Source organism: Denticeps clupeoides, chromosome 10 (assembly GCF_900700375.1).
Source record: "Denticeps clupeoides chromosome 10, fDenClu1.1, whole genome shotgun sequence".
NCBI classification, from domain to species: Eukaryota; Metazoa; Chordata; class Actinopteri; order Clupeiformes; family Denticipitidae; genus Denticeps; species Denticeps clupeoides.
The window spans coordinates 1,038,755-1,061,689 of record NC_041716.1 but is presented as its reverse complement, the minus strand read 5'-3'; the positions used below and the strand labels follow the sequence as shown (position 1 = coordinate 1,061,689).

At 45.8% G+C, this 22,935-nt stretch overlaps 1 protein-coding gene across 1 annotated transcript in view; it reads left to right on the top strand.

Moving 5' to 3' along the window:
• The window catches only part of LOC114798392 (low-density lipoprotein receptor-related protein 1-like), a 38,313-nt gene that overhangs the window by 8,707 nt on the left and 6,671 nt on the right, over positions 1 to 22,935 (top strand). Inside the window, exons 2-6 of the mRNA XM_028994064.1 lie at positions 5,040 to 5,162; positions 15,579 to 15,716; positions 18,246 to 18,365; positions 18,618 to 18,746; positions 19,756 to 20,010. Coding sequence (XP_028849897.1) covers positions 5,040 to 5,162; positions 15,579 to 15,716; positions 18,246 to 18,365; positions 18,618 to 18,746; positions 19,756 to 20,010 — 765 coding nt within the window. The remainder of the gene's footprint in view (positions 1 to 5,039; positions 5,163 to 15,578; positions 15,717 to 18,245; positions 18,366 to 18,617; positions 18,747 to 19,755; positions 20,011 to 22,935) is intronic.

Below are 22,935 nucleotides of genomic sequence, written 5' to 3'. Positions count from 1 at the left end.
TTGGTTTTGGTGCTGGCTTGAGGAGGGGATGAAACGCTGCTGCTCTTCTGTCCTGCTTGGCTACGTCTCTCTCTCTCTCTCTCTTTTCCTCCTTTTCTTACCTTTTTTCTAATTTTTTTTATTTGAGCAAGTATGTTTTGAGGGCTGGTCTGTTTGATTGAAATTAAATTTTCATGACAGTTTTGACTAAATGACAAAAGGATTATTTTGCTGTGATGCCGTACTTTGTTTATTACTATTAGAAGGGTTGTTTGTTTGCTAGGTTTATAACTTCTGTTTTTATTCAGATTTCGTTATGAAGTTGCATTTAAAGAACTCTGTTGAGAAGAGACTGGATGTCAATGAGTAACTGCTTCAAATGATCAGGATTTTAATGTTGGCCAGATTAATTGTGATTATCACTTTGGCCAAGATCGAGCTGCCCTGTTAGTCCATTAGAATGAAGCATCAAGGGAAATGAGAGGCGCACGAACCCAGCGTCTGATACCAAAAGTGATCACACGCTGGAATTAGGGCTTGAAACGGTTATTCGAATAACTCGAATGATTAGATTACAAAAAATGTTTGAGGAAACTTCGTCGTTTAATTCGTCACCAGCTATTATCGTATCGCTCCCGCGTCGCTACGCAGTGCAGAGCCGCGCAGCATCAGAATCATTGTTCTACACGGACTGTTTAAGGAGCCGCAATTTTATTGCCGGAAAGTGGAGATACCCGGTGTGCGTTATTAGTAATACTTGAATTGTTTATTTATATTTTCTTTTTATTGTTTTGTACCTTTATACTTTTAATTTTTTTTCCTCAGATGGGCTATAGCAGGGGGTGCACCCCTTTTTCCTTTTTTTGTATTGAATAAAAACAAGGACAAATAGGCTAACCTATGTTTCATAGTTTTTTTTCCCCCCATGTACATCGTGAATGTTTCACAGAAAGGTAAAATGTAAATGATCTCTGCTGCCTTTATGGGCGGGCGATATGGCCCACAACATCACCGTGTTTCACAGCAGTCGGAAAGCATGAACATAACAGGTTACATAAAAACATTCTCTACAAGCTAAAAAAAAATAATTACAGGTTTTAGAACAATGTATGTATAAAAGAAAAGAATAGTATTAAAAAAGGTTGAATACGAAGTGCCGTTTACACGGCGCACCCTTCCTTATCGATTTTAGCTCCTGAGCTCCAGGCACGTTTTTCTTGCACTCCTTGCATATTACCGCGGTCCATTCCGGATCGTCCTGCATGCATTCAGAATAATTACACACCACTGAAGTAGCTGCTTTTTTTGGGGGGGGGATTGTGGTGTGGTTGCCTGGCGGGGCAGTGGTGGCCTAGCGGTTAAGGAAGCGCCCCCGTAATCAGAAGGTTGCCGGTTCAAATCCCGATCTGCCAAGGTGCCACTGAGGTGCCACTGAGCAAAGCACCGTCCCCACACACTGCTCCCCGGGCGCCTGTCATGGTGCCCACTGCTCACCAAGGGTGATGGGTTAAATGCAGAGGACAAATTTCACTGTGTGCACCGTGTGCTGTGCTGCTGTGTATCACATGTGACAATCACTTCACTTGATTATTATTATTTATACGTTGCTTCCGGCCATGTTTGCCTTCACAGTCACGACATTAATAACGCCACTGAATGATGTCGTCATTACACGACATAGTTAGAATACGGCAAACGCTTTTACCGGTACTAGCGTGGGTTATTAAATATGGAACCGTTTTCATCTGTAATGGAGGTTCTCAGACGGCCTCCGCTGACCCGCTTTCTCTCGCCTTGCAGCTATTCCCTGAGCAAATATTATGACATGTTTCAGAGGGACGGGACCGGCCGGTCGCTCTGAGCGAGGCGGGCACGGCGCCCACGCTTCTCCAGACGTAACGCGTATTCAGTCACGTCAGCGGGCACGGGGAACAGGCATCTGGAGGAGTTTCGTCTTGTTTACAGTTATGTGTTCATAAATGCAGCTGTTTTCCATGTGCAGATGTGAGAAGAAGGACCACGTTGTGGATTTGATCTGTTTGGATCTTGAGGTGTTGTGTGAATGTGTATGTCGGTGGAGAATAACATACATTTACTTTTAAGACGTTTGGCAGACGCCCTTATCCAGAGCGACTTACAACGTGCTTTGAAGTTACCATTGATGAAGTGATCAGCTCTGGTTCACTAGGACCCCCAACTATGAATACAACCTTTTTATTCACTCTGTTGTAGATTCTGTACACAAGTTCGACAATAAGAAGGTTACAAGTTCATCTAAATATTCTCTGAAGAGGAAGGTCTTGAGCTGGCGTTTGAAGGTGCTCAGTGACTGAGCTGTTCTGACCTCCAGGGGAAGTTCATTCCACCCCGAGGGGCCAAGTTTGGCTTTGTAGGCCAGCATCAGTATTTTGAACCTGATACGTGCAGCTACTGGGAGCCAGTGGAGGGAACGTAGCAGAGGGTTGGTGTGGAGAACTTGGGAAGGTTGAAGATTAGTCGTGCATTTTGTAGTAGTTGTAGAGGTCGGATGGTACATAATGGTAGACCAGCTAGAAGGGAGTTGCAGTAGTCCAGTCTTGAGATTACTAAGTATCTAGGTGGCCTGGGTTGACAGATAAGGGCGGATTCGTCTGATATTGTAGAGAAGGAATCTACATGAGCGGGAAAGATTGCTGATGTGAGTCGAGAAGGAGAGTCCAAGATGAGATGTCGGTTAGACATGCAGAGATTTTGGAAGCAGCATGTAGATCAGAGAGAGGAAAGGAGAAGATGAGTTGTGTGTCAGGGAGGGCGGGGTTTGTGTGGTCATGTGGGTATGCTGTTGTGTGTATGTGTCTCACATGGATAATCCATGTGAGAAAATCACCTCACCAAGTGATCTCGTGTAGAGGGAGAAAAGGAGAGGACCTAGCACCGAGCCTTGAGGGACACCAGTGGAGAGTCTACGTGAGGTAGAGGTGGATCCTTTCCAAGTCACTTGGTAAGATCGCTCATCAAGGTAGGAAGCGAACCACTGCCATGCTGAGCCCTGAATTCCAAGCCTCTTCAGGATTGACAAGAGAGTCTTGTGGTTAACGGTGTCAAATGCTGCCAAGAGGTCGAGGAGAATAAGAACTGATAACAGTTTTGGCTGCATGTAGCTGCTCGGTAACCGTCAGAAGCTGTTCTGAAGCCAGACTGGCTAGGATCCAGGAGGTTGTTCTGTGATAGATGAGGTGATAGCTGATTGTAGACACAGCGCTCAATGATTTTAGAAAGAAATGAGAGGAGAGAAACTGGTCTGTAGTTGTTGAGGTCTGTAGGATCAGTGGTGGGTTTCTTTAGGATTGGAAGAATCCTGGCTGTTTTAAAGGCAGATGGTACATACGGGATGTATCTCGAAACTGAGAACATTAACATTTAAGATTTTTTAAATCAGATTTTGGGAAAATTGAGAGACCTTGTACGTGTCCTGTATTAACGTGTAGTGCCCACGGAAGGGAGGTGATCATCTTTGCTAACACTGCAGCACAGCACACGGTGACGCGGCCATGACAGGCACCCGGGGAGCAGCGTGCGGGGACGGTTCAGGACTCGAACCAGCAACCTTCCGTTCATGAGTTTGCTTCATCTGTCAGAAGTGGGATTCAGATCGGCCCGTGGTGGGAACCCTTTCATTCACGTTTTTTTTTTTAACAAGAAATTAGTGTTCTTGCAACGATAAGAGAACCCCAATTTAATGAATCCCGTTATGCAAAATGGTAGATTTCTTTAATTTGTGTAAGTGATAAGTGAAGCAATTGTCACTTGTGATACACAGCAGCACAGCACACGGTGACGCGGTGACACGTGTCCTCTGCATTTAACCCTCACCCTTGGTGAACAGTGGGCAGCCATGACAGGCGACCGGGGAGCTGCGTGTGGGGACGGGACCTTCATCAAGGGGACCTCAGTGGCACCTTGGCGGTTCGGGATTCGAACCCGTGACCTTCTGATTACGAGTCTGCTTGCAAGAACAATCAGCAGTGTGAGAAATAACGGGAAAAGATCATTCTGTTCTCTCTTTGTTACTCCTCTTTCCTGTTATTATGTGCTCGTAAAGATTTATGGCGTGATCAGACGGTGACCAGGGACTGTAGCCGCTATTTAAAGGGGCGCTGATGGCCGCCGCCACTCCAGCGCGGTGCGTGTGGAGAACGGAGAAGATCTGATTCGAGTGACCTCGACACACAATAAAATAATTACTCTGAGTTTACATTAACATTCAGCCGGTCTTTCTCTCTCTCTCTCTCTCTCTCTCTCTCTCTCTCTCTCTCTCTCTCTCTCTCTCTCTCTCTCTCTCTAGTGTGTACACACACACACACACACACACACACACACAGAGATGGACAGATGAGGAGGCGATCTCCCGCGTTTACGTGACCGCCATGTTTCTCCGGCCTCCTGCCCTCTTGAGAGTTCGGTTACATCCTCTTTCCCCCACCCTGGCGAGGAGAGCTCGGCGGCAACCTCAGCGTACGGGCAGTGGGCCTGTGGCTCGACCCGTCCCGCCGTGTCGGGCCCGTCTGGCGTAATTACAGAGTTTCGGCCGTCCGGATATCTATTCTCACCGCCCCGCCGCAGCAATCTTAACCATCTTCTTCTGCCCCAAAATAACCCACCCCGATTATGGACTCGTCCTCGCTGAGTGGTAGCCTTACACGCGTGGCCACCACTGCCCATGTGATCGATATGTTTGGGGAGCACGATTGTACAGTCATGTGATGGTTGGGGCGGGGTTTGTATGGTCATGTGGAGATGGAGAGGGCGGGGTCTGTGTGGTCATGTGGGGATGCTGTTGAGGGGAAGGTGGGGTTCGTATGGTCATGTGGGGATGCTGTTGAGAGGAGGGCGGGGTTTGAATGGTCATATGGAGAGGGTGGGGTCTGTATGGTCATGTGGGGATGCTGTTGAGAGGAGGGCGGGGTTTGTATGGTCATATGGAGAGGGTGGGGTCTGTATGGTCATGTGGGGATGCTGTTGAGGGGAAGGCGGGGTTCGTATGGTGTTTGATTGTGACATTCCTCTCATCTGTCCTGTAGGCCCTAAGACCTGCAGCCCTCGGCAGTTTGTCTGTAAGGACCAGGTGACGTGCATCTCTAAAGGATGGCGCTGCGATGGAGAGAAGGACTGTCCGGACGGCTCCGATGAGTCCCCAGATATTTGTGAGTAACCGTGTAATTGTCTTGTTGCGCGCTCTTGTAGGTGACTTCGTTTAGAAGTTTTTTTTGGTTTCTACTTCCGCTTGTTTAGTCTGGCTGGCCAGAGCTCCTCTCTGTCTGATCCTCTCTCCAGATCTCCTCTAGGGCCGTACAAATAAAACTGAATCCAGTAAAAAAAAACGCAAAATTGTGGAGTTCTGTACATAACAACAACAACACAACAACCCACAGGAAGAACAAGACACCATAAAAGCAGAGACTAACACGCAACAAAGGCCAACTTCTCTTCAACACCCCGAGACTCTCCCCTCTGTCCTTAAATGCTCCCGTCTGACCAGTTGATTAGCAGACTGATGATTAGGGAATAGGTAGGCGGAGCCATCAATCCCAAACTCCACCCAGCAAGCAGCCTAAAAGAGCACCCCCCAAACCACCGTACGGCCTGAAGGACATAACACCACACACACACACACACACACACACACACTCTCATTTTAAAAAAAAAAAAAGTGTGATTATTTCTACGCCACTCGTGCAATTCAGCCCCTCAGACGACGTACCTTTCCATTTTGGCCAGAGCCGAGTTTATCTTCATCAGACACGCCCATTTACACACTTCGTTACACACTTCGCTGTGGCTCCTGCAGACGTGGCTGCGCTCGCCCCCCCGTGCAACAGAACATAAGTGTGTGTTTGGCGCTGAATCGGCGGCTCTTGTTGATTGTGTGAGTCATGCTGGCTTGTGTGTGTGTGTGTGTGTGTGTGTGTGTGTGTGTGGGTGGGTTAACTCGAGCTAAAGTAAACAGGACTGCGAGGTGAGCGAGAGTTACTCGCAGTGTAAAAATGTCCAGATGTGAAGAACGTCTAGTGGTGGACCCCCTGATGCTCGAAGTTCTGAGAGTACGAATGTTCCGCCCCCGACAGTTCGGGTCGGTGTTGCGTGTGACGGGTTTTCAGGTGTTTAATGCCTGCAGGTTCGTCGCAGACAAGCGGCGGCTGGCGTGTTTGCAGCGTTGAAGCCCGAGGCGACCAAAACCACCAGACACACGCGCTTCTGGAATGTCGGGGGAACGCCGGCGAGGCGGGGCCGCCCCTCCTCCTGCACGTCAGGTGTTAAGAAAGTGGAGATCCGGCCAGGACTCTGTTCCCTGACCCCCCTTGTAAAACGTCCGGGTTCTCCCCGAAGTAGGTCAGTGGATCGGCAGAGCCGTGGAACCGCTCTGATGGAATCCCATCGTCCCCGTAGCGCCGGCTCCTTTCAGCTGGATTCGCCGCGTGTGGTTTCTGCATCGTCTTGCCGAACTAGACGTCCTTATAGGTTTTAATATACCGTGATGGTGCGTTTCCAGGGCCAGCCGTTCTCCATCATCTTCACCTTTACTTTACTTGGCAAGAGGACGACACCAGCAATTCTCATTCGGTTTCCATAGATTTTGAGTTACAAAACTAAGAGCCGTGATAAGACCTAACTTGTCGATAATAGAACATGCAGGGGAATTGTTAAGTGCTAGATGAAATTGTTTTATTTTTATTGAGTGTGTTAGAACTTTAACATGGAGCTTTATCCTGGATTTCTGAGTTTCCTTGCGAGGGGCCAGTATTACAAATATAAAACCTTGTTTTAGATTGATCGTGTGATATTATTTGCACGTTCACATTCGAACGTGCGCGAATTGAACACCGACGAACTCCTACAACTGGGCTCCATGCGCGTAGAAGAGTGCTTCTCGCTTCGCTCTCGGGCTCCCTGCGGCCCGCCCGACGTTCCTCTACTCTGCTTGGGGCAGCTTGGCTCTTCAGAATACTGTATTTAGCGTGTGGGTGTGTGAATGCATGGACAAGTTTAATTTCTAGTTTTGCTGCAGTCGGAGACCATTCTGCAAGCAAACCCCCCCCCCCCCCCCCCCCACACACACACACACACACACACACACACACGGGTGTGTGTTTCATTGTGCCGTGTGCTTTTGTTACTGGTGTTCGTCCTCCAGATTTATTGCTCTGGGTGGACACGTCACCACCATAAACTAATTCTCAGTAATAATTAGTAAACGTATAAACGGCAGAGTGAACTCTGGTATCAGAATATGACTGAAGTGTAAACGTGTGTGTGTGTGTGTGTGTGTGTGCGATGCCTGGTAAATATGCGGTGTCGTCCACACCCCTTGCCGTTGCCTGAGGTGGCTGGTTTCATAGTTGTCGTTGGATTTTGCACCGGTCCTCGCCAGCGGCGCAGTAACCGGGTCTCTCTGGAAGTTTTGAAAGAAAAACCGAAAGGGAATTTATTATTCCCCCCCCTCCGAGAGGAAAATGTACGGCGTAACGAGTAAAAGGAACCGAACAGGCCCAAGTTACGTAATTGTCAGTGAATGAGCTCTTATATAATCCTTTTAACCTGAATTGTCCCGCCGCGTAATGGCGCGTGTCCTCGGGCTCCCAGTCATCGCATTGATGAGCCATTCACAGGCGGAGCGCCTCCCCCAGACCCGCTTCCCTCGCATTCAGTCCAAAACGCAGGGGTTTCTTTTTAAAAGCATTTTTACACGTGCTCTTTATTGCATTCAACTAAAAAAATCGTAAAACATTATCGAAACCGTGCCATATTGCACAATTTGACGTGGTGATATTGTATCGCTATTTTTGTATATAAATTTAGTCTGGCGAGCGTTTTCTTTAGTGGGAGATGAGACTTAGCGTGCGACTACAACCTCCACTCCTGTAGATGGCGCTGTACAGCCGGGTGCTGGCATGTCAGGCAGAGGGAAATAGCAAAACATGATTGATCGATCACGGCATCTTGCATTTTTTACCAGTTTTTACATTTTCAGCGAACTGTAGAATATCGCAGTATGTACAGTAACGTAATTTGAACGTATGATTAATGCTGAAGGAGTCTGGAATTTGCTTTTCTTATCAGTGCTTATCTGCGAAGCCCCAGAGTCGAGTATAAATTACAACCGCGATGGTTATCAGTGGAAATTGCGATTGCGAAGAATGTGCATCGCTCAGCATGCCGGCCACCCGCCTGTGGCCTGTCTGGCCCGGCGTGTCAGAACAGGCATCGAACGCTAACAGGCTCGGGCGCTTTTTAAAGTTTTCTTACATTTACATTTTACATTTACGGCATTTGGCAGACGCCCTTATCCAGAGCGACTTACAACGTGCTTTCAAGTTACCATCGATGAAGAGATCAATTCCGGTTCACTAGGACCCCAACTATGAATACATCTATTTAGTTCACTCTGTTGTAGATTCTGTACACAAAGTTCGACAACAAGAAAATTACAATTTAATCTAAGTATTCTTTAAAGAGGAAGGTCTTGAGCTGTCGTTTGAAGGTGCTCAGTGACTGAGCTGTTCTGACCTCGAGGGGAAGTTCATTCCACCACCGAGGGGCCAAGATGGAGAAAAGTCTGGATGAATGTTTTCCTTTTACCTTCAGAGATGGAGGGACCAGGCGAGCAGTACTGGAGGCTCGGAGTAAACGAGGTGCAGTGCGGGGTGTAATAAGAGCTGTGAGGTAAGATGGTGCTGCTCCATGTTTGACTTTGTAGGCCAGCATCAGTATTTTGAACCTGATGCGTGCAGCTACTGGGAGCCAGTGAAGGGAACGTAGCAGAGGGGTGGTATGGGAGAATTTGGGGAGGTTGAAGATCAGTCGTGCTGCTGCATTTTGTATGAGTTGAAGAGGTTGGATGGTACATAGTGGTAGACCAGCTAGAAGGGAGTTACAGTAGTCCAGTCGTGAGATTACTAAGGACTGAACCAGTAGTTGGGTGGCCTGGGTTGACAGATAAGGGCGAATTCGTCTGATATTGTAGAGAAGGAATCTACATGAGCGGGAAAGATTGCTGATGTGAGTTGAGAAGGAGAGTTGGTTGTCTATTGTTACCCCAAGGTTGCGGGCTGTTGCAGAAGGAGAGAGCTGCGAGTTGTCTAGGTAAATAGCAAGATCCTGATGTGGTGAAGAATCTGCTGGAATGAATATTAGTTCAGTTTTGGTGGGATTGAGTTGGAGGTGATGGGCTGCCATCCAAGACGAGATGTCGGTTAGACATGCAGAGATTTTGGAAGCAGCATGAAGATCAGAGGGAGGAAAGGAGAAGAGGAGTTGTGTGTCGTCAGCATAGCAGTGGTAGGATAATCCATGTGAGGAAATGACCTCACCAAGTGATCTCGTGTAGAGGGAGAAAAGGAGAGGACCTAGCACCGAGCCTTGAGGGACACCAGTGGAGAGTCTACGTGAGGTAGAGGTGGATCCTTTCCAAGTCACTTGGTAAGATCGCTCATCAAGGTAGGAAGCAAACCACTGCCATGCTGAGCCCCGAATTCCAAGCCTCTTCAGGATTGCCAAGAGAGTCTTGTGATTAACAGTGTCAAATGCAGCAGATAGGTCAAGGAGAATAAGAATTGATGACAGTTTTGCCAATCTGGCTGCATGTAGCTGCTCGGTAACCGCCAAAAGGGCAGTCTCGGTGGAATGAGCTGTTCTGAAGCCAGACTGGTTAGGATCCAGGAGGTTGTTCTGTGATAAATGGAGTGATAGTTGGTTGTAGACACAGCGCTCAAGGATTTTGGATAGAAATGAGAGGAGGGAAACTGGTCTGTAATTGTTAATGTCTGTAGGATCAGCAGTGGGTTTCTTTAGGATTGGAAGAACCCTGGCTGTTTTGAAGGCAGATGGTACGTGGCCAGATGAGATTGAGCTGTTCTTTGTCTGGCGACGGGCTTTGACTCTCTGTGTCCTGCAATATACAGTGTGGGCCATTTTATATAGATCCACCTTAATAAAATGGGAATGGTTGGTGATATTAACGTCCTGTTTGTGGCACATTAGTATATGTGAGGGAGCAAACTTTTCAAGATGGGTGGTGGCCATAGTGGCCATTTTGAAGTCGGCCATCTTGGATCCAACATTAGTTTTTTCAATAGGAAGAGGGTCATGTGACGTCAAATTTATTGCTATTTTCACAAGAAAAACAATGGTGTACTTGGGTTTTAACGTTCTTTCATGAGTTATTTACAAGTTTCTGACCACTTATAAAATGTGTTCAATGTGCTGCCCATTGTGTTGGATTGTCAAGGTGTATCCATATAAATGGCCCACCCTGTACATGCGACTGCTTTCATCCCAAAAGCATGCACATGTGGCAGGGGCAGCGTGGGGGGGGGGTGGCGGCCATTAAGAGGTGGGAGGGGTCTCCGTGTAAACTGGGCGGAGTTACGTTAGCAGAGCTGGAGGGCTGCGACTTGCCTCTGCAGCTCGGGATGTGCGTAATTTTTATTAACACGCACGCTGAGACCTCCGGTGGCCAACGGTCGCGGTTTACAGCCCTACGAGAGCAGATCAAGCCCAGAAGAAGCCCGCTATCCAACCAGTGCCAACCGAAATCCTTTAAATCCCCTTTGTTCACTCTCATATACGTTTTTTTTCTGTCTGACCCCTGACCCCTGTGTCTGGAAGTCGCCTGTGGGTAAGCCACCGTTCTGTGGTTGTAAGTGGTTAAGACGCTACGTTTTGATGGTTTCTTCAAATGGGGAACTGAGTATTTGCACATGATGCAGGTTGAATTAAGGAACCGAAAGTGCTGAGGAATGGCTGGAAGAGTGAACGTCAACTTAGATATGACACACACACACACACACACACTGTTCTGTTGAGGTGCTACTCTTGATGTGACATTTGAATGTGATTTTCTGAGATTCTCTGCTAATCTGTCTGTATCTTTCAGCTGTGCATCATGGGATTGAGTAGGAATGCCGGGACCTTTTGGGGGGGTGGGGGGCGACAATATAAAGTTTCCTTTTGATTACAACTGCTAATAAAATTTACACCAATAACTTAAAATAATTAAATAATAAATAAAAGCAATTTCATAATTACAAATAAATTTCAGTAAAAACTCTCTCTTGAACGCAGGGAATTCCGACCTGCCGGAGTGTATGAGGTTAAACTCCTGCTTCCCTCACCGCAACGTCCATGTTTGCACACATTGAACATTTATGGCTTTTTACGTTTTTGTGTTACGGTGTCCTGGTATAGGGTGTTACAGTGACTGGTCCTCCTGTCCCCCCGAGGGACGTGTTCATTAGTGCTGACAGGATATAGGAGGCCGAGCTGCTGCAGGCGCCCTGGGGTGCAGACGTAAACGCTGCCTTTTATTCTCCCAACAAAAACATGGCAGGAAATCGACGCGTACGGTCATTACGTAACGCAGACGGCTGCAGGCCAAATGGCTGGAATGGAGGATGGACACACGCTTCTAACGCTCTTTCTAAACTTTTTAGGACGTTAACATTTTTAATGTCTCTCTCAAAAAAAAGTTTTGAGGACATTTGCTAGTGACAGGCTGACTACTGCAAGAAAAAAAGAACTGAATAATTGACAGGAAATGGAATCTGGAATCTGTAGAGCAAATGATTTAAATATCCTTTATTTCATGTATTTAGAGTTAATGTTCTGTGTCACACGCAAATAATACAAAGAATCATTTGCAAATCTCTTGCAAATTAATCCGAATTTTATTCAGAATACATTACAAAAACATTACAACATTTGAAAGATAAACCCTTTTTAGCGCTTCATTAAAAATATTAGCTCATTTTTTCCTTAGCTTTTATTCTAAGTCTGTTTTGGATCAGAAAGGCTTCCTGAGCCACGGATTGGGAATTTTCCCTGTTTTAAGCAGAAGAAACGCTCGAACAGAAGCGTTGTCATTGTCATCGTCCTGCATAGAGGTCCATGTCTGCACCAGGCGTGCTGCACCGTCATTACATCTCCATTGATTGCTCCATTGTGCCCAGCGTTCACGCTCGCCCGACCTCTGGTTCCTTCAAGAGCAAAGAATGGAACTGAGAATAGACTCGGAAGTTTGGACTCGGAATTCCGGTCCTTCAGGTGCCCTGTCATTTAGTCATCAAGCATTGGGGACGAGCTGCAGAGTGGTAATTGGACTGGGCGGAGGAAGGATCCGGATTTATTTCCTGTCTGCTCATCAGGCCGGGCTGATTAGGGTGGTGAAAATGGCCCCCGTTACAGCGGTGCTGTTAAACGAGACGGCGCTTAATTATCCCCTTCGCCGAGACTGTCTGAGAGCTGCAGACGTCTCTGTCCGTCCGTCTCTGGGCGTCTAAAGGCCTGCACCCTGAGTGTTTATTTAGGAAGGAACTGACCCCAAGCCTGCATGGGGCAGGAGCCCAACAACTTCCTCAGGCTAGTGAGAGGTCAAAGGGCACTGGCCTTTCTCCTTTAACCCTCTGGCTTTATGAATGCAGGGCACCGTTTTTCGACCTGGCAGTAAGCACGGCACAACTCTCTAATCTTGGGACTGCTCTGCTAGTGTAAGGTCAGAGGGTTCACATGCACACGACATAATGAAGGGCGTTTATTCAGATCGATTATTTCGAAAATGTATTCCGCTCTATTTGTGTGTTTTCATACGATTTTATTGTGCAAGTGCAAGGTACTTTTATTTCGAAATCTAAATTTGAGCTGGAGAGCTTGTGACGTACGAATAAAGAGATGAAGTAAAACCACAATGGCAAAGTGGTGCAGTGATTTAAACGATTCGAAATGATTTCCTTTTGTAAGGTCCATCGAACAAGGTATTTCTCTGCCTGTGTTTTGTAACGTCTTATTCCAGTGTAAACTAATATGACTTGTATTGTCAGTTTTCATGGTTCTCGGTGGTCTTTGAATTTTGTAGAGACCTAAAAAAAACCTGTGATTGAAACCACTTGTGTCCCTAAATGCTTGAAAGGGCGTGGCTTTAAATCATCTGAAATGTATAACTGGTGCCAATCATTGGACTCCTCCCATTTAATAAAAATATGATTACAGTCTTGGGTGGTGGAAATAGAGAAATCTTTTTTTAATCTATTTATTTAAATCCCGAGGACCTTAACTAGGACTACACTCGATGCCTTATCCCCGTAACTAGTGACAAGTGTGACATGTATGAAGTACTCGTCGTGCCTTATTGCTGGGTAGTTCAGTATAAGGTTCTGACAAAAGCCATTCAAGCAGTTTGAAAACTTGCCATGTGATGCAAGAGAACTAGTCTCACTTCCACAACAAAATTCTGAAAAGTCTATAAGCATTCAGACAAAACTATTGCACCGAGCAATAGTATTATGTAGTATTCACGGCCAATGTATTATGGCTGTGAAAACTGTGCAACACTTCAGGTAAATAGTTGGAAAAATGGGTGCTATTAAGTACTAAGAGTTGAAATGCGGTGCATTGTATGAATATTTTAATTCAGCCTGATGCACTATTCAATGTAACTTATATAAACTGAACTTTAGTTATGTTAATAATTTGCTTTTGAATTTCACTGAAATTGTAAAATATTTTACATTGTGAGAGGTACCCGTGTTTCAGATTTACATTTACATTTACAGCATTTATCAGACGCCCTTATCCAGAGCGACTTACAATCAGTAGTTACAGGGGACAGTCCCCCTGGAGACACTCAGGGTTAAGTGTCTTGCTCAGGGACTCGATGGTAGTAAGTGGGGTTTGAACCTGGGTCTTCTGGTTCATAGGCGAGTGTGTTAGGCTACTACATCTACCAGATGTCTGCAGAACCTTCTTTAAATACATTGAAATTAAAGGATGTCCCACATTATATGAGTAGCCATGTTAACTATTAGGACGAGTAAAAGTGCAGATATTACAGAATCGGCACACTTCCTGCTGTACTCGTCGCCAAGGTTGAAAATAGTGTCCTGCTCTGTTGTGACGTCCGTACTCCTGGTCATGCATAGAGTAGACTACTCATGGCTGTACACGTTTTAAGAAAGACCAGAACACCGTGAGAGAGAACCTTACTGTCACGCTTGAGATTATACCACAATACGAATTTTACGCCACATCGCCCAGCCCAACTGGTTTGTCTTTAGCATTTTTTTTTTGCAAATCTTAAACGACGACGTGTCCTCCATGTGAACCTGCGGTGCTGAAGCCGATGCCCTCTGGGACTCTGGAGCTGTTGTCTTCTCGGACCAGCTCCCAGTAAAGAATGTGCTTCCTCTCCACGTCTGGTAATCTGGAGCGGATTTCACGGATTTCGGTTCCCGCTGCTGCGACCCGGAGACTCCAAACCCAGACCACGGACACGAGACTTTCTTAACAAACAAGATTCTAGCTCTGCGATTCGAATGTTGCCAGAACGAATCCTGATAACTGTTCACGTTTGCACGTTTTCTGAAGCCGGTGGGTCGGACTTTTGGGGGGGGTCCCTAAACCTCAAGAGGCCGGTCTGGAGAACATGTCTGCGTTTTGGTTCTGGACTCTGGCGCATCAAAATCGGTCAAAATCAAAGCTGCGGTTTCTGAGTTTATAGAAGAGAACTGGCACGGAACCAAAGTACGAGCTTCTGGACCAACTGCAGAGCGGCTGCGTGTTCTGTGCAGCAGAGCTTAAGCCCGAAGAGCTCAGCAATGTTCTTCCTGTTGATGAGAGCGTCCAAGATATTCTCTCTCTCTCTCTCTCTCTCTCTCTTTCACACAGTGTAAATGTGCCGAGCCACATGCACAAGGTTAAGCCCCATCGCCTCCCCCACGTCTTTCAAAAATGGGTCAGCAGATGTTGGGCCAGGATCACATCAGGGGTGACTGTGGCCAAGACAAACACAGATCTGCTTCCTGTTTCTGGTTCTACGGACAAGCCACAAGCTCGTGCATGTTAGTCAGTCGTCTTTGGGAGCGGGCCGAACTCGCCGTGCCTCGGTTCTGCCGTCTCCTGATCTTTGTCACTAGAAGACGCGCTCGGATCCTCTCCCGGTCACGGTGACTTCCGGAGTTCCCGCCACTGGTTCCGTTTCTCGTCACAGTTGCAACGTGATCCCGAATGTGGAAATTATTTACCCTGTTGAGGGTGGGGTCATGATCATGTGAAATGTAATGCATGGTCTGCAGAAAATAATAAACGTCTGACCTTTAAAGTTCTATTATTGAAAGTGATGTGATTTGTCATTGTGAGACACTGCAGCACAGCACACGGTGCACACGGTGAAACGTGTCCTCTGTATTTTAACCATCACCCTTGATGAGCAGAGGGCAGCCATGACAGGCGCCCGGGGAGCAGTGTATGGGGACGGGACCTTCATCAGTGGCACCTCATCGAACCCACAACCCTTTGGTCACGAGTCCAATTCCTTACCCACTAGGCCACCACGGCCCCATTGTGTGGGGGATTTGATGTAACGATTGAAACCCTATCATGAATTAAGTCAGTAGAATCAATTAAATTATTCCATTAGTGTAAAACTGCAAAGAGAAACCAGTGCAACGTGTGTGTGTGCGTGTGCGTGTGTTCAGTTGCCTTATTTACTGCCGCTGAATCCCACTTGAACCACTGGGTTGTGGTTGTAGTTAATTAAAATTCTGTTGTTTTTTTGTCTTGTGTGTGTGTAGGTCACCATGCTCATGTGTCTCAGTGTCCTCCCAACGAGTTTGAGTGCCGAGGTACCGACGTGTGCATCACCCTCAGCAAGCTGTGTGACGGAGTCTCCGATTGTTCTGATGGGCGCGATGAGGGGGCTCACTGCCGAGGTAAGACTGATTCTCTCTCTCTCTCTTACACACAGACACACACACACACACACTGTTTTGTCAATATATAAGTCAAGTGAAGAGATGCGCACACACGGTGCATTTAACCATCACCCTTGGTGAGCAGTGGGCAGCCATGACAGGTGCCCGGGGAGCAGTGTGTGGGGGGACGGTGCTTTACTCGATGGCACCTCAGTGGCACCTTGGCGGGTCGGGATTCGAACCGGCAACCTTCTGATTACGGGGCCGCTTCCTTAACCGCTAGGCCACCACTGCCCCATATATAGATCTGAAGACATTTCATTTCAGATGAAAATGACTAATTTTGCCTCCAGGTAGTTAAAGAATCAAATATTTTTCCGCCACAGAGGCACTGCACATACGTGAATATAAAACATGAGCATGAGATTATTTTGTTGCTCAAATGTGGCTTTTATTGTCTCACAGTATCGTCCTGTTTTTTTTTTTATTTTTGTTTTTTTAACTGTTTGGAATGTTTAGCTAAATGATTCTCTTTGTGTGTGTGTCACAATATTGAATTGATTTCACTTTTACATGGCGCCAGTCGGGGCAATAATGTGCAGGCTGCTGGCATGCGCTGCTCAGAGTTGCTGGTCCACCGCCGGTGCAGCCCGCCCAGCACCATCACAGGGGCCGTGTCTGACTGTCATGAAGCTAGTTTTGGAACGTAGGAGCACTTCCAACTCCCAACGTTGTATTTAAGTGTGTGTGTCGGTTTATAAGGAAGTTGCAGTCATGCCGTCTCGGTCTCTGTTGTCCAAATTTGAGTCTCTGTTTCCGTGTCTCTGTTGTCGTCTGCTTCATGTTTTTTCAGGTGTGTGTGTGTGTGTGTGTGTGTGTGTGTTTGTGTGTGTGTTTGTTGGGTTATTATTAGGAGAAGTGTGTGTTTTTCCTGTGTATTATATTCTTCCGGATCTCCTCCTCCCCTCATGGTGACACACGGCTGCATGGGCCGTAACGATAATGATCAGTAATAATAAAAAAAGCAGTGTGTGGGGACGGTGCTTTGCTCAGTGGCTTCTCGGCGGATCGGGATTCAAACCGGCAACCTTCTGATTACCGCTAGGCCACCACTAACCCAATTTCTTCCAATTTAAACAGAAAGTGAGCAGCAGTGTATTTATGTATTTCTTAATTTTGGTTTATTAAATGATAAACTTTTTATTGTTAGATTTTATCAATAAAATCATGAATATAATCATGTTGTGATTAGACTATATTTTTTTCAAAGGCAATATATTTACACAGATTTTCAAGAAATTGGCATGCATATTGTTCCTTATTAATTAAAATGTGTCGTTATTAGTCAGTTTATTAGTTGCTAGTCTTTATTATACTGTTGGTGTAACAAATGATCAGTGCTGTCTGCTGCACCATCGTTATTAAATTATTTCCACCGCAATTCATCAGCATTTATTATTCTGCTGATCCCTCATGCATCAGCTCCTGTTGAGGGTTTCCCCCAAGCTGATCATCAATGCAATCAATAAGCGCTAGCACGAACTACAAAAACCCGTGGGCGCTTTAAAAAAAAAAAAATTTAAAAAAATTTAAATAATGAAAAAAATAATTAAAATCTTAAATAATTTCTATGTGGATTTCAATAGACGTAAAATGGACAGAGGAGCTTCCGCTGGGTTCTCAAAAGAACCATTGTGTTCCCCTCCCAACTGAGAGCCAGAGTCCCCTTGTGTAGTGTGTGTGTGTGTGTGTGTGTGTGTGTGTGGCTTGCGCACTATTCTGAATTCAGCCCTGTAACACTGTTGTATGAAACACTTGCGTCTTTGCTCATCTTCTTGTACACACACACACAAAGACTATTGTGCCGCCCTCTGAGTGTGTCTTTGTGATGTCAGATCTTGTTAGTTGAAGAGCGTGCTTAAGTAAAGGAATCTTTTCCCACTCAGATTACGTGTGTGTGTGTGTGTGTGTGTGTGTGTGTGTGTGTAATATCAGCATCCTGGCTGATCTTGTTTGCATGGTGTATTACGTCTCAGTGCGATAATCTCCCTGCCACACGATGCGCCCACTGACTCGACTTACTCTGCCCGTGGGGCTGTGTGTGTGTGTGTGTGTGTGAATTTTATATAACTGAGGTCCTGATGCAGCAGTCATCTACTTTTCATTTGTTGCTGAGGGGTGCGATACGATATGATGTGCTGAAATCCAAGATTTGACACAAGATATATATTAGAATGCATATATGTTGAGATATGAGTCAAGACTCTTCCAGTGTGTGTGTGTGTGTGTGTGTGTGTGTGTGTGTGTGTATGCTGCTTTGGTTACTTTAAAGCACGGAAATAGAATTTCAAGCTGCTTCACAACCCATTTCTCGTACAGATTCGGTTGCGGTATAAATTTTGCGTTCGGCAAGGCAACTGAAGCGCTGCATTGTGGGACCTGTAGTTTGTGCCTCGCCAGGCCAGAATCGTGGGTCTCTATGCGGTGATCACGCGGGACGTGGCACCCCGGCCCTAAATAATAGCTCTGTGTGTTGGCGTGTCACAGCTCTACGGCCAAACTGCACCAGTTTTGGGTGTCACTATAACTGCGCCGTCACTGTGGATGGGCCCAAGTGCTACTGCAAGAACGGCTATGAAGTGGCAGAGGACAGCAAAACATGTAAAGGTGAGGTTAGAAAAATATTCATGTTACATGATGGACCATGTGACAATAAATCCACCAACAGCTGACTTGTGCTTTACAAATAACACATGATAACTGCAGTTCTCATATTAAATGAGTGTTTATTTTATCAGTATTTCTCTGCACACGAGCCAGTATATTAAAAAAAATAAAGAAAATACTGCCTTTCCCACGCCCACATTGACTGATCCTAGATCAGTATTGTTCCCTTTCTCTCTCTCCTTCTGATGACAGACCACAACGAGTGTGCGCTGTACGGGACATGCAGCCAGACCTGCACCAACACTGAGGGCTCCTACGCCTGCAGCTGTGTGGAGGGCTACCTGTCTCAGCCGGACAACCGCTCCTGCAAGGCCAAGAACGGTGGGCGTTTACCACACTCCGTCGTCTCAGAAATACGTGGCCTTCAATTCTGGGAAGGTTTAAATGAATAAATACATGTGGTGAAACACGATGGGATTCGAAATATGATGTGATGTTTTCATGCATCAATCTAACAATGACCAACACTAACATGTTGGTAATATATATATATATATATATATATGTGTGTGTGTGTGTGTGATAAATTTATGATAGTCGTGATATATATATTTCTACATTTTCAAATACATCAGTCAGATGAGAGTTAAAGCCTCATCCACACGGGCGTTTAGCACCAGCGTTTGGTCGGCTGCACGTTCAGATGGCATCAAATAAACACTGGATGTAAGCCCATTGAGACACACTGTATGTGATTTTGGGCAATATAAGAAATAAATGTTGTTGATGTAATGTTTTCTTGCCGTCAACCTCTGCTGAAATCTTGACTAGCGGTGAACACTGACAAATGTTAAACGGCGTCAATCGAACGCCGTGTGGACGAGGCTACGAACTCCTACCCGCAGCGACGCTGTACTCCAATCAGGCAACCACAGTCACTACCGGCACTACTTTTTAACCAGAATTTTTATACCACTGACAGAAAATCACCAAGCAACATCATCACACCTCCAAGCGTCCGACATGATGTTGTCCAGTTCGTCCTGTTCATCGTACAGAAAAGTTCTAGAGAAACCTGTACAGTATTTAGGTTCTAGTTTTAGTTAGTATAGTTTAGTTTAGTGTGTATATACGTACATTCTTTCGTGATATATCTGTGTGAAATATTATTTCAATACACGGTATACCGTGTATACTGTTGTACTGACAATAAACCAATGTTGAATCTTGAATCATTGTATAATTGATTATGTTCTGCACTGTATCGATGCAGAATAGTCCACATCTGCATCGCTTAAGAGATTCATTTTAACACCCCTAACATATACAACCCTTGTATACGCTAATTTACCTTCAGGTATGACGCTTACTTCTCTCTTCCTGTCTTCAGTGCCGGTCGATCGGCCCGCCTTGCTGCTAGTGGCCAACGCCCAGAGCATCCAGGCCATGCAACTGAACGGCTTGCAGCCGTTCTCCACCCCCACCAAGCAAACCACGGCCATGGACTTCATCTACGCAAACGAGACGGTCTGCTGGATCCACGTGGGCGACGTCCCGGCCAACACGCAGCTCAAGTGCGCCAAGATCTTTAACGGCAAGAGCTTCACGGACGAGCGCGTCATCAACATCTCCTTCATCCTGCACAGTGAGTGTCCCGCTACGCGATGCTGTAACCAGTGCTGCCATCAGATGGATTTACGCTCGCTTGTTCGTCCCTCATGCTGCAGAACCTATACCGACCGGGCTGCGCGATAAATCTAACCGCAATTGTGGTGATCGATTGTGCTGTCGCATGAACGAAAAAAGGAGCGATTTCTGTTATGAGTACATGGCCTGAAGCGAATATATTATCGATCTAACTTATCCGGCTACTCAGTCTCACTTCAGGCTTTTTACAGTTCCTGTGTGTGTATGAAGCTCCGGCGCCAACTCCTGTTTTTCCGTGGCAGGCGGTGGGACAAATAAATACCGAGTATTTATTATTGCACGGGGTTTATTGCTTTCTCCGGGTTTTATTCGAACGCCACACCTCGGTTCTTAATCTCACACGAAGCCACCCCTCCTCGTACAACTGCGCCGCTCTTTTAAAGAGAAAACCGCACGTTTTTGCGAGATATACTGTATGTACGATCTCACAACAGCAGTCATGGCTTCCAAACGAAGCATTGCAGTTGCTCGCTGACTGGATGTACAAATGAGCATGAATGTATTTTTTTAGTTTTGTCATGCGAGACTGTGAAGAACCTCAACTTCTATTGGCCGCTCTCCTCCTCATTAGCATTTAAAGCTACAGACGGTGAAACGGCGCTGGATCGAAACGGCCGTAATTCTGCGCCAAGAGACGTCAGATACAGAATTAGGGGACCAACAAGACCGAGATAAAAGCAAAAATACGTCATGTCAGTAGTATTTATGTTTTACTCTGAAATGATTAATAATTAGTAATTTATTTATTTATTTTATTGAAATGCACGTAAGACCCCCCTCCCCTTCAAATCGTGTAGCCCTACTTTGCTCTAATAATCCTGAATTGGATTAAAGCTGAGCATTTCAGTCGGATGCTGCTTTACTGAATGATTTAGTGGATGAGAAATGACTATATTAAATTTGTATTGATTTGGTTTTTATTGAAACCATTGCTCACTCCCATTGTTCTAATCCCGCACCACCGGTGACACAACACTAAATCACGCCGGTCCAGCCTGGAATTGGATTAATAAAAGCCACGTTCCCACCGTGGGATGGTGAACTCCTGTCAAACTCCAAATGGATCCATCCAGCAAACATGGGTGGGTGGAGCAGTCCTCGGGTGCCGCAGGTGAGGAGTGACTCAGCCGACCAATGGGAGGGCCAGACAGGGCCGATTCGGGAACAGAAATTTCCCACCGAAACGCTTTATTTTTAACAATTACGTCTGAGTCAGCCGCCAGCCTGGCTGCCTGTTTTACAGATGCGTCACGTTGGAGCTGTATTTAGAGCCGCATGAACATGTACAATTTTATGCAAAACGTGCCATAAAGTTACTGAAAATGTGCTGCTTGTAGCTAAACAGAACGTTGTTCTGTTAATTTGCAGGAAAATGTGTACCTCAGCTCATGTTCGAGTTCGTGAGAAAGGGGGCGGTGTTTCCTAGAGAGATAGCAGACCTATAATATAATATAATATAATATAATATCTCAACCTTCATCCCTTCCTGTTTCTGACACCAGATTCGCCACATTCTGCAGTATCTTCACTGACACGGAGTAGATAGCGTGATTAGTGATTAGTAGATAATAATTAGTGATTGGTTCCACTGTTTCTTCTCACTTAATTTGAGAGCTTGCATGAAGAAAGGAATTAAAATGTCCCAGTATGGATTTATTATTATTATTATTACTAGATGATTAAACTCTCAGCTTTTGATGGTCACTGTGGGCAAAATGTCAAGAAAATAAGTAGATATTTTTTGACATGGACTGGTGCACCTTCTCACACGGTGAGGGTCGACTGCTCCACGCCGGGCAGATGAATCATCCAGATGTGCCCCCGTGACCAAGACCTTCTGTGGAAATAAGCAGGACATGAAAGCAGCGCTGCGTCTCTGCAGCTCCAGCCGGGAAGAGGGAGGGGGGAGATGGAGGGAGATGGAGGGAGATGGGCTCCAGCGTTTCCCTCCCTCAGACTTGACGGAGCATCCATTGACTGGGCATCAGATGGCAAGATCCTCTCCACTGGTTTGTGAGTTCTGTGAAGATTCGGCAGCGCCGCATCCTTAAGTCAGATAATTACCACCCTGCTGCAGTGACCTTGCTCCTCAAAGAGCTCCTCTTCACTGTACCGCTGGCCCAGGACACAGAGGACTCTCGTCCTGTTGGACGGGAACAGCCAGGTTCCTCAACCTCAGCCAAATAGCTGAGCAAGCTGAGCAAATTCTCAACTGTCCACACCTCCTCACCTCGGCCAGCTGTATTCAGTCATAATAGTGTAATAATAGGGTAGCGTGCATAAATATCTTCAAGATTTTATGGCAAAAATGAAAGATGTGGACCATTAACTAGGAACAATTTTTTTGCTGAAGGTTTTGCATTTGCACAAATAATGGCATGAAAATGTAATGGATGTTTTTCTCCACAAAAACTATGGAGTATGACCCCGAATTCTTAATGACAATCCGCAGTAATGGAATGACTATCCAAAATGTTGTGAAGTGAGCGAAGAGGACAATGAATCTAGTCCGTTTATAATTTTATTGCCACAGTAAGTGTTCTTGTCGACAGACACATTTTCAATAATTAAACATTGTACTTTGTTAAATAACTTGACTGACGAATGTTAACTATAAACACTGATATACCTTCACAACTTTCCAGAATTTAAGATTAGTGGGTTCAGGTGCATTTCTGTAATGAGAATTCGCTGGGATTTTTCATTCAATGATCATGAAATATTTTTAATGGCTACATTGTGATGTAATTTCTTTGTAAGAAATGCATTAGTCAGTACTAACAGATTATTATATGAAATAATAAATGTACAGGCGACTACAGCATGTATGCGCGCTCCACTTTAATGTCCCCAGCCGGGGTTT